Below are 13,095 nucleotides of genomic sequence, written 5' to 3' on the forward strand. Positions count from 1 at the left end.
TATATATTACAGGTACGATAGCCACTCTAATGCCTTAGTGAAAAGATAGAACCTAAAATGTTGGGTGACACCTTTAAATAAAGAATTAACAGATGGCCTTGGTGGTCATGATTGCTTCTTATCATAGCCTCCTAAGCTCAGGTAGGTTAGGTCACTCTTTCAAGGGAAAATGAGAGTGATCAGAGAGATAGACAGACTTGATTTAACCACTCGAGTCAGGTGGGCTCAGTTCGGCTGCTCCGATAGGTGAGCTCAATTCAACCATTTAGTTAGAAAAGGCTCAGTTCATCCCTTTGACTGATGAGCTCATTTTGATGAGAGAGAATTCCATAAAAAATATCTTTATGCATGTATTTGTGTCTACAATAAAAGTAAAGTTTAGGTGTTAGTTATGTAAGATAAATCTTGAGCGGTAAGGTTTCCATAAATAAAAAACAATTAATCATTAAAATTAGAAAAAAATAATAATGAAATAAATTTAGATACATAAAACATAATTTATAAATGCTAACATATTAATACATAAATGCCCAAATTTATATTTATAATATTTCGAGGTAAAAAAACTATGCGAAAATAGAATTTAAATTTCATTTTTAAAAAATAAAAAATAATATTTTTATTGTGATGTTAAACATTTTGAATGTAATTATAAAAATTTAGATGTAAGAGAAATGAATATATAGAAATGATATGACCAGTAGCTAAAGCCGGTCGTGTGTGCCAGCCACACTTCTCTTTGACCTCATCGCCAAAGGCTCAAAAGCAACGTGGTTTCCACGTTACAGCGCAAAGCCCCAAACTGCTCCTCTACCATTTGTTCTCTTTTATCCCGATCGAGAGAGTCGAAAGATATAGAGAAGGGAAGAAGAGATGCACGATTTTTGCTTCACGATCCCTTACGGCCTGCTCTTGCTTTCCGGCGGAGCGATCGGCTATTTCAGGCGGGGCAGCACTGCATCGCTCGCCGGAGGCGGAGGAGCCGGCGTACTTCTCCTGTTCGCCGGATTTTTCAGCCTCAAGGCCTTCGAGAAACGGCGCAACTCTTACTTAGCTATGACACTGGAGACTGGTATGATCTTGCACTTATTCTGCCCCGAGATTTTTCTTCGGTGTATGTCTCGATCTAGTCTCCTTTTCTATCTCGTCATTAATGGATGTTTTTTATTTTTATTTTTTGTGAATTTGTTTATTAGCTTATTTAGTTCCATGGAAAATTTGGATCATTCTTGCTTGGCTTGGTGTTTTGCTATTTTTTGCTTTTATATCGATGATTGTGTTAGGCATGCAGAAAAAGGGACAAGGGACTGTCTGGCTACAACTAGGATGTAAATCATGTAGGCTTATATTTCATGTATTTGGATTTAGTAGATTTGGGAAGCTTTAAATCTAGCTAAGGGTTTGTTTGGGGCAGCTTTAGCCATTTGAAGAAATAGCTCTGAAGTTGCTGAAGAAGACAATGTTGCGATAAAACTATTGATGGTGAATCATTTTGTGTGTTCGAATTGTTCAGTTGTTAAATTGTTGTGTTGCAGCTATTTTCTATGATAAAAGATTATAATGCTCTTATGTACATGTAATAGCTGTAAGTTAATTGTTTCATAACGAATTCAAACCAACTATCAGAAATAAATTTTAGAAGTTTACAGAAAATCTGAAGTCCAATATATTACATCAAAATTTACACATCACTTAAGAATGAGTAACATAAAAAATTAAATTGCAACAACAACAAATAATGTTATCATACTATTACTTTTTTGTGTCCAAACACTCATTTCTCTTGGAGAGTTTTCTCTCTAAAACTCATTTCAATTTCTTCATTCCAACGACATAACCTTTCCAAATAGCTTGAAAAATAGAAAAGTTACACTTTCGACCTCACATGCCTCTATTTCATATTTATAAACATAACATGATCATAGGTACCTGTAACGATCAAAGGATTCACCAATAATCATACGCATCAAAGCCATTGAATCAATATCAACTTCAAAAATTCCAACCATGAAAATCACCAAAATAGGCAAATCGAAAACTAAAAACAACAACAACAACAATAACAAAGCCTTAATCCCACTACATGAGGCCGGCTACATGAATCCTTTTTCTCTATTGCGTCCTATTTAGTGTCATATTTATACAATAAGCCCAAGTCTTCCTAGGTCTACCTCTGCCTTTCTTAACACAAGTCGAATTTAAAACATCTACTCTCCTAATCGAATCATCAGATGGTCGACGTTTAATGTGACCAAACCATCTAAGAAGACTTTCTCTAAATATATTCATTCCGCATTTTTTCTCTAAGTGTAAAGCCACTCATCCACCTAATCATTCTCATCTCGGCAACACTTAACTTATTATTATGCTTCTCTTTTAAAGGCCAACATTCAGCGCCATAGAGCATTGCAGGTTTCACCACCGTCTTTCAGTCTAAGCGCTTCAGTCTAAGCGCTACTTTTCTATCACACAAAAGACTCGAAGCATTCCTCCAACAACTTGAATTTTACTATTAACACCCCCATCTATATCACCATCGCTTTGGACAACGGACCCAAGATATCTAAATCGTTCACACCTTTTAATAATTTGATCACCCAAAGTCACACTTCTGTCACTAGAGTTATTACTACTAAAATTACATTCCATATATTCAGTTTTAGTTCTACTTAAACGAAGGCCTTTAGACTCCAATGTAGACCTCCATAATTTAAGTTTTTCCTGGGCTTTTTCTCTCGTTTTTTCCACAAGACAGCAAAAAACATACATCAAGGTACATCCTCCTGTAGATGTCCAGTAAGATCATCCATAACTAAAGCAAAAATAAATGGGCTTAAAGCCGATCTCTGATGTAATCCAACCGAAATAGGAAAATATTTGGTCAATCCTCCTTCAGTTTGAACACAAGTAACAGCTCTAGTATACATATCTTTAATGACTTGAATATAAGTCATATCAACACCTTTCTTCTCAAGAAATCTCCAAAGGATATCTCTTGGAACCTTATCGTAAGCTTTTTCTAAATCAATAAAAATCAAATGTAGATTCTCTTTATTATCTCTGAATTTCTCCATCAAACCTCTCAATAAATGTATAGCTTCCATAGTAGACCTGCCCGACATAAATCCAAATTAATTATGAGAAATCTTTGTGATGCCTCTTAACCTATGTTTAATTATGAGAAATCGGAAACTAGAAAATGAAAACATAATTAGGCATTCAAAGAACGAGAAATCTGCATTTCGCCCATCGATCAACTTTTAAACCACTCATATGAAATACAACTTGCAAATTAATGAATCCCAATATAAAAGAGACAATCCTACAAATCAAACTTACCTAAAAACTGCCACAACTGTAAATTAGAAAGGGAGATGAGCCGCTTTATCAAAATAGGAGATAAAGGTGTACTTAGCCTTCCGTCACCAAGAGGAGAAGGCAAAAAAAGGACGAAAAGCTCAAGCCAGCAATGGGGGAGCAAGAAAGAAAAAAAGGCCTAAAGGTAATCAGGGTTGAGAATGTTGAATGAAACTATAGACCACGGGGGTGCTGTTGAGTTTGCAAAATGAAGTTTTTAACTCCTACTTATCCGCAAAACAGAGTTTCAAAGCTTGCCTCAATCAACACTTTGGTGTTGTTCAAATCGGTCCATACCCAGAACGACACCCCAAACACACCCTGAATATATTAAAATTTAAGTAAGATCAAAATGTTGATGATAGCCTTATGGCTCGTGGAATATTAAAGGAACAAAATTTAGAATCATATTCTAGTGAGGACTGGATTCCAAATGGATTTTTTATTTACATGCGCTGCAATCAAATTTTGTTTGAGTCATTTTGAAACTTTGTAGGCAACATGTTGATGCGTGAAAACAACAAGACTTTCATGATCATGGTGATTGGCAATTTAAGAATCATGATGTTTGATTGAATGAATGACAAGTATAAGAAGTGAGGTCTATACTTGGGAAATTTAGTTTTATTTGAAGTTATAAATAAATGTAGTTATGAATTCAAGAGTGAAAGTGGAAGCTTAAGGGTATATAAAGGCTAAGTTGCCATGAAGGAATCTTGAATAATGGTTTGTATCTCTTATTTGGAATAATAATCATTGAAGGATCAGTTATTGCAACTATTAAGTTAGCAAAAGTAATTCAATTATGGCTTATGAGACATGACTACATAAGTCAAAGAGAATTGGATGAGCTTGAGAAGCAAGGTTTTCTATATAGTGACAAGATTCAGAATCTTGATTTTGGAATGGAGATACACTCAATGTCTCTTGTCACCGATGGCTAAACCAAGATTCTCGATTAAATCTATCATTCATTTGACAAATGCAGTTCTTGGCTACATCTAGTCAAATCTTTGGTGGCTATCTGGGGTATACTCACATGGTGGTGAAATGTATTATCTTTCTTTAATTGATAATTATTCAAGAAAAAAAAGATGAGTGTATTCTTTGAAACACAAAAATGAGGTATTCCAAAAATTTACGTGACTTGGTAAAATGCTCAAATTAAAGGTAGGTAAATAAGTTGAGTACATACAATAGACTTGAAATTTTTGTTAATGAATTCATAAATTTTTGCGAAGATTAGCATAGTGAGGATGATTCTTTAGAAAAATGGGTTGACGGAAAGCTTCAGTTGGACTATTTTGGAAAATTTAGTATGCATGCCAAAGAATGCAGGTTTGTTTTAAAACTTTTGGGTTGAAGCAGTTAGCAATGTAATATATTTGGCCAATAATTGCTCATCGTCAACTATTCTAATGTAATCTAGAATTTTTGTCTAGTAGACTTATTGAGTTCTCCATGCTATGAGACTTTGAATGCAGAACTTTCACTCACATCAAGTAAGATAAGCTTGATCCATGTGTAGTGAAATGCATTTTCATTGACTATCTTGAAGGAATTCAGAGCTTGAAGCTTGTGAGCGAAAAACATTCTTTTTTCTTATTTCTCAATTGAAATCATATGTTTCATATTTATATACACTCATCTTTTTACATATTAGGATATACCTATTTTAGAAAAAAAATGAAATTAAATCTTCTTTAATTATCTAATATACAAGATTTCTAATATGCAAGCTACTTAGTATTTAGTATTTTTCATAACGCTCCCCCTTAAGTTGGAGCATAGCTATTTATCATGCCCAGCTTGTTACAAATATAAGTGACTCTCGCTCAATTAAGGGCTTTTGTGAAGATGTCCCCTAGCTATTCCCCAGCTTTACATGAGCTGTAGAGATTAAATTATGTTAAATCTTTTCACAACTAAAATGATATTCTATTTTAATATGCTTCTTTCGTTCATGGAGACAAGGTTTGAAGCAATATAAATTGCAGCTTGGTTATCACACCACACTTTGCTGACGTGGTCATCATAAAACCCATTTGAGTAGGAATTGGAAGACTTGCATCAATTCACTCAAAGCTTATGTCATTGCTTGATACTCAGATTCATGCACTAAATCATGACACTACATTTTATTTCTCACTCTTCCATGAGGCAAAATTACCGTCCACAAAAACACAAAATCCAGTATTGGATCATTGATCAATCTTGGAATTTGTCCATTCTGCATCAGAGAAGCATTCAATATTTTTATGCCCATAATCCTTATCGAGAATCTCTTTTGCAGGAGCTCCTTTAAAGTAACATTGCATTTGTTCTAGAGCTAGCCAATGGGGAAAGACATGAGCTGATGTATAGTGCTAACTCAATGCACAATGTCAGAATGAGTCATTGTTAGGTAGTTTAATTTCTCCATTAGTAGCCTATATCGTTCATGATCATTAAAGAGCTCTCTATTCTTGGTAAGTTGTTGATTAGGAACCATCAGAATACTGCGTGGTTTGGTTCCTACTCTCCCAGTTTCTGCTAACAAATCTAAAGCATTTTTCCTTTGAGATAGAAAGATACCCTTCTTGCTCCTAAATATCTCAATCCCCAAAAAGTACTTCAAAGAACCCAGATCCTTAATGTTGAATTGATTTTGAAAAAAGCATTTCAATGATAAGATTCCCTACAGACCAGTACTTTTAATAACAATAATGTTGTCGACATAAACCATCAATAGAATGATTTCTATGATAGATTGCTTATAGAATACGGTGTGATCACTTTTACTTTTCCGCATCCCAAACCCACCGTTCTACTTGGCTAAATTTTAAAAACCATGGTCAAGGGCTTTGTTTCAATCCATATAGAAACTTTTGAAGATGACATATTTTCCCAGACTTTCCTTAAGCAACAAACCTAGGAAGTTGTTCCATGTATACATCTTCCAAAAAAATTATCTTGCAAAAAAGCATGTTTCACGTCTAGCTGGTGCACTGGCCAATTATTTTTTGCTGCTAAGGACAGGATTAGGTGAATCAAAATTAAAGTTGCTGGGAGAGAAAATGTGTCCATGTAGCTAAGGACAGGATTAGGTGAATCAAAATTAAAGTTGTTGGGAGAGAAAATGTGTCCCCGATCCCATAAGTTTGAGCATAGCCCTTAACCACCAACCGAGCTTTGAGACGAGCTACAAATCCATTAAAATGTAGCTTAACTTCAAAGATCTACTTACAATCAACAAAGTTATTGCCAAAAGGTTGTTCAATTAGTTCCCAAGTTCCATTTTTTTAGCTAAGATATTCATCTCATCAAGTATCACTATTCTCCACCCAAAATGGGATAAAACTTGTTGAACAGATCTTGAAAACTCAACAAAGTTAAGGAAAACAACAAACGAGCACAAAGTGAAAGATAACTGATTATAGTTAACATAAGAAGAAATGAGATAGACACGTTGTCGTTTACCTTTTCTGAAGAGCAATAGATAAATCAAAATCACTGAGAGGAGGATCCACTGACGAATATGATACCAAGGTCGGATCAGGATCAGGGGGCGAGGTCTTCTCGAGAAACATTAGTGATGGTTATTTGGGTTGAGGGATTGGAGATGGAGCTGGAGTTAGATTTGAACTTATCATGTGATTCATTAACAACTCATAAGTATTTGGTGAGGATTTAAACACTGATGAGTCACCAAAGAATGAGGCTTGTTCATGAAAGGTGACATCAACAAAAATCATATACATGTATAATAAGAGAAAAATATCAATATCCTTTTTGCAGGTAAGAATATCCTAAAAAAACACACCTTAATAATTTAGGTTTGAGTTTAGAAATTTGTGGACTGTTATCACGAACAGAATAAGTATACCCAAATATGTGTGGTTCAATAGGAAAGTAAGAGTTGACTAAAATATAACTTAGTAGTGTGTCTGGTTTTGTAGGACAATAGAAGACATTTGATTGATTAGAAACTTGCAATTGAGACTACGTTAACCCAAAACTGTTTAGGTACATTCGTTTAACACAAAAGAGCCTTAGCTGTCTCAAGATGGTTTTTACTTTTCTTTTCAACTGCTTCATTTTTGAATGAAGTATCAACACAAGATGACTGTTGAAACATCCAGTTTTGTGTCATATATGTCTGAAAAGGTGCAAAAAATACTCTTTAGCATTATCACTTCTAAAAATCTTAATAGAAATTTTGAATTAGTTTTAATTTCAACTCAAAATGATTGAAAGCGTGACATTGATTCAGAATGGGATCTCATAAAGTAAAAGCAAGTCATACAAGAAAAATCATGTATAAAAGTGACAAAGTACTGAAATCTAATTAGATAAAACAGGACAAGGTCCTCATACATAAGAATGAACCGACTACCGACTCTTTAACATAATACAAATGATGATGTTTAGCAAATTGACTCATAATCTATAAATGATTAATATTGAAACTGAGGGTATGATATTTTCAGTATTGATAGTGATTGTTGTCCTAATCGACAATGGATCTCAAAAAGAGATAAGGTGCTGGAACATCCTACGGGTCGAGATATCTCCTTATCCAGAATGTATAGCTTCCCCTCCCCCAAAAAAAAAAACAAATTCTTGTCCTTTACCAATAATCTTCTTCGGCATAAGATTCTGAAATAGATAATGGTTGGGAAATTATAAAATACAGAAATTAAAAGCATGTGCAATTTTGCTGAGAAAAATAAGATTAAAAGCAAATTGAGGTAAACTTGTAATAGAAGTTAGAAACAATATGAGTGTCACATTGATGGTGCCAGAACCAAGAACATTAGATGTAGATTCATATGAAAAAGTGACGAAAAAAATGGTGCCTATGAAAAGTAGAAAAAAAGTTTTGGATTTACCTGAATCACGTGATCTGTAGCACCAGAATCAATTACCCATTGTGTTGAAAGAGGAAAAAAGACAAATTTCATTGTTAACTTACTGAATAAGGACAATGATAAATAGTGATTTCTTAAATGCTTTCTAAAATTTGATGAACTTAGCATATTAATCTACAGAGATCGAGAGAGTAACTCTGAGAGGCCTCATTAGTAGTGACCATGTGAGCTGACTGATTCTGGTTCTTTTTCAGCAACTTCTGACATTCCCTCTTTGTATGAACAGATTCTTGACAGTAATAACACACTACCTTCGACCCCTGATTTCCAGAATTCGAAGTTCCACTTCTGTAATTATTGTGGGACATAGGTTTACTAATGTTTGTATTTTTCTAAGTAGAAGAGCACTAAGTTATTATACGGATGAGCACTGAGAACATGGAATCGTACGTAGGACTCTGATGTAGGCTTCGCTCAGCGTAGTACATCCCGGATCAGATAAGATCTGTGATTTGACACCTTCATACTTAGAGTTCAGGCCAGCTAGAAAATATATAATAGTCATTTGTTCTTTTTGAGCTTATTGAATTTTGACATCAACATTGAAGGGCAATGAGACATTTAATTCTTCGTAAACACGTTTAAAGTGCATGTGATAAGTGTTCAGTGATTGATTGTGTTGTTTAGCTCGATAATACTCCACATACATAAATAATTCAAGAAATATTCTCTCCCGGAAAACACAAATTACATTTTCTCCATATCATCTTTAGCACAGTCATAATGAGTGATATGACCAGATTGATTTGGTTCGATGGAGCCTCGTATCTGTATTAAGAGCTGGGCATCAACCCTCATCCAATCAGTATAATTTGGATCCATCTTAGTTGGGGGTTATCAATGAGTTTACTCTCTTGAGAGATACTTCTTAGGTAGAGTCTCACAGTTTTATTTTTGTAAATATAGTTGATGTCATTTAACTTTTCATTCATAATCTTAGCTATTGATGAAACCAAATTTATCACAAGATATTTTTGTTCTCCAATGATAAATGATGCCCAATTAATTCTTAACAACGAGTAGAAGTAGAGGTCAAAGCACTAGGATATAAATAACTTGACCACAAACAATCCAATAGCAATTGCTGAGACGGAAGAAAAACAACTAAATTGGTTGAGCAAAAGAAAACGAACGAAACTGTTAAAAATAGCAACTTAACAAACCGACCGAAGTAGATGACTTAGATCGAAGCTGACAGATTGGTCATAGCATATTAGGGCTTTGTCCTAAATCTCCTTCACATAGCAATGCGGGCGGGCATTGGGTGGCAACAGAAGACGACGATGAAGACGAAGCTCATGATGATGCAAATGAAGCCAAATTCACCTTCGCACATGAAGCAGGCGCGTTGCAGACGAATCAAACATGTGTATGAAGCGATTCAATGCAGACGTCGCAGAAGAAGCCGAAGCCGACGAATCAAACATGTGTATGAAGCGATTCAATGCATACGTCGCAGAAGAAGCTGAAGCCGAAAGAAGCAAATGATGTAGATGATGCCGTATGAAGCAGACAAAGACTCTACAAAGCTGGAATGCATCTGAGCCGAACACGATCAAGTCCATCTTAGGAAGAAAACGATAACATCGAGGAAGCCGGAATGAGCCCGAGCTGAAAAATATGAAAGGCTAACGTCAAAGAAAGATGCAAAGGGGAAGGATTTGACGGTGCTCTGATATCATGGGAGTGAAAACTTTCTTTCTTCTTATTTCTAATTGAAATCGTATGTTGAATATTTATAGACACTCATCTCTCTACATATTATGAATATACCTAACACATAATAAATCTGAAATTAAATCTCCTATTATTAGGTTACCTAATATACAAGCTTAATAATGTGCATATTACCTAATATTTTGTATTTTCCATAGCAGATCTAATATTTTCAAAATGCATGATTATTAGGGATCCTGTAATCAATAAACAATAAATTACTAAAATTATTTCAACAAATATACCCCAAGACAAGTCAATTGATTCCAAAGAAATAACAGTAGTTGAGGTAAAGCACCCAAGCCGAGAAAGTCACGATTCCAATGATAAAAATCTAACTCAATCACATTCCAAAGAATCAAAACATTAAACTTTTTAAAAAAAAGGTAGAAAAGAACTTTCAGCTTGGCAAATGACTTACTTGAGCACGTTATCAAGAAACCACAAATGTATGGACAGATTGATCTCATAGCATATGCTTTTATTATAAATTTAATTGTGAAGAATAACAAAAATACTACAAAAAAAGCCATGTAAACTGATAGAATAAGTAAATGGCAGCAAGTTATGCTATAAGAATTATTCTCATTAAAGTAAAGCTGCAGTTGGCAATTGGTGCCTAGACCAAAGCTGAAAGCACCAATAGGTTAGTTGCAAGTGGTTCTTCAGAAAAGAAGCTATATTTTACTGAATTTGATGGACTCATATTCAAAGCAAGACTAGTTATGAACTATAATGAAGTATTTTATCCAGTTATGAGTTATGAGGCACATATCAATAATGATATTTCTTTCCATAGTTAATAAAATACTCTAAAGTAATTGTGCCAAACACATTTAATTTCTTTCAACAAATTGATACATTGAAAGTGGAAACCAAACCCAAAAAAAAAAACAAAACAAAACAAAAACAAAAACTTCTTAGGATATTCAATAGAATGAAAGGTGAAGATTCAGCTGAACTATTATTCAGATATAAATTTAGGGAGGGAAAATAACTCCATAGCCATAAACTTATTCTCTATGGGAGAACCTAAAATCCCCCAGGTAGATGGAAAATCTAGGCCTAACAATGTCTTTTTTTCTTAATCTTAAGCTTAAGTTTCATTATAAGAAAGAAGATACATAATAAATAGAATCTCAATTATTTTTTGGTTTGCCAACTTTTTAATTATTGAATTTTGAACAAACATCTCTCCTTTTAGGACAACATGTAACTTGAGAAAATGGATGTGAATATGACATTTTTTCATTGAGAGTGGGAAAAAACAATATACATAAAACAACCTAATGGTTTCATTGAAAAGGAGGTTGAAAACCACGTCTTTGTAAATGACCTTGTATGGGCTTAAGTAATCATGAAGAATGTGGTACACGAAGTTTGATGAATACATGTTAAAGATTGGTTTTAAAAGAAGTGTTCATGATTGCTGTGTTTATTAGGAAAATCTTGGAGTTATGCAAATGATTTCTTTTTTTTGCTTGTAAGAACACGACTGAAATATCAAAAGTTAAAATAATGCTTAAGCCAAGTTTGAGATAAAAGATTTGGATCTTACAAAGAAGATTCTTAGAGTTGAGATAAAGGCAAATAGATTTTCTAAAGAATTATTTCTATCCCAAACTTTTTACATTAAAATGGTTCTTGTGAGATTTCAAATGCTAGATTTAAAAGCTATTCTAATATATTTGATCAGCATTTGAAGCTTAGGCAAAGACAGTCACTATCAGATGATGATGGGAGGATGTACATGTTTGGGTAACTAATTTGATTGCAGTTTAGAGTTTTATGCATGCGATGGTTAACAAGTATCAGACTGAGTAAGAACTATTGGAAGACGATTGAGTTTTTTAAGGTATTTCAATAGAAAATATGAATTTTGCTTTAAATACACATTTATCTTTACATGAAGGGATAGTCAAAACAAATCTCGACTATTAATAGTTATTGATTAATTTTGTCTAAAATCGTTAGAGATGTAGTTTGTTGGAAATCATATTGTACTATTTGGTGGTTCTATGAACAATAAAGATTAGAAGACATAGCCATGTTAAAGTCATGAAGGAGTTCTCGATGGATGATTGAAGTTTCATCTTTGGACTTTGGATAAAGGGTCAATGTGTAAGCTACTCAATTAAGTTGATTTACATACAATGCCTATTTACTTGCGACAACTAAGTTGTTGTTTGTTTGCGCAATTGTTATATTCATCATAAAATAACAAAGCATGCGGTTGCAAAAATCCTTTTCATGAGTGTGGTGATAAAATATTAGCGAGGATTAAAAAAATTTAAACAAAATTATAGTTCCGTTGATATGCTAACAAACATATTGCCTGCAAGCAAATTTCACTTTATTTAAAGATGTTAAATGTGGCTTTTGGATGAGTAAATTTGAAGTAAGATTAAGATGGATATTGTCATGATTTTATTATGTAGTTATTATTGTTTGCTTTTTGTTTGCTTTTGTAAATAACCCAATAAGTCTTTGTTAGTGCCTTAGTGGATTGTTGTGGTTTTTCTTGCTCCAATTCTTGTTTTTACATTGCATAGCCTTTATGAGGCCATGGACACGGATTCTAGAAATATCCAAGAATCCATGTAGACCAAATTCCATGTATAAGGCTCTAGTAGCTTGAGCACACTTTAAAAATTGTATGAAAGTGATAACTTTTTAAGCTTCCTAGAAGGTATTTAGGAATGTGATTATGAGTTTTGCTGGGAGGTCGTCGTGGAATAGAAAATGAAGGATAACATGGGTATTTGATGGTATGTCCCAACTAATAATAACAGCTTGAACAGGGAAACAACAAGATATGGATAGCTAGAAGATTCCACCATCTATTCCTGAGCAAGATATTGGAACACCACTGTTGACCTCAATTTTCGTGAGGTCTAGTATTTCTCGTAGGAGTTAGGATCTAGCCTTAGGGGTCTTCCTGCGACTATCTTAGAACCTTAGAAGTGGTGCCCGCCTTGTTTTAGTTCGACCTATTTCCGTCCTCTTTTGGAGTTTCGCGTGTGCGGTATCGACTTCTAACACTTAGAAGGATGAAACCGACATGAGGAAACCCAAAATGGATTCCTATAGGACCTTCCCGAGCCTTAGGGTG

At 34.2% G+C, this 13,095-nt stretch overlaps 1 protein-coding gene across 2 annotated transcripts in view; it reads left to right on the forward strand.

The window, feature by feature from the left end:
- The first annotated feature begins 722 nt into the window (after nt 1-722).
- Nucleotides 723-13,095, forward strand: part of LOC110031411 (protein FATTY ACID EXPORT 5-like) — a 35,735-nt gene continuing 23,362 nt past the window's right edge. For both annotated transcript variants that reach the window (XM_020734590.1, XM_020734592.1), the window contains exon 1: nt 723-1,072. In XM_020734590.1, coding sequence (XP_020590249.1) covers nt 874-1,072 — 199 coding nt within the window. In that variant the 5' untranslated portion in view covers nt 723-873. The remainder of the gene's footprint in view (nt 1,073-13,095) is intronic.

The sequence above is a fragment of the Phalaenopsis equestris genome, unplaced genomic scaffold (assembly GCF_001263595.1).
Source record: "Phalaenopsis equestris unplaced genomic scaffold, ASM126359v1 Scaffold000807, whole genome shotgun sequence".
Taxonomy (NCBI): Eukaryota; Viridiplantae; Streptophyta; class Magnoliopsida; order Asparagales; family Orchidaceae; genus Phalaenopsis; species Phalaenopsis equestris.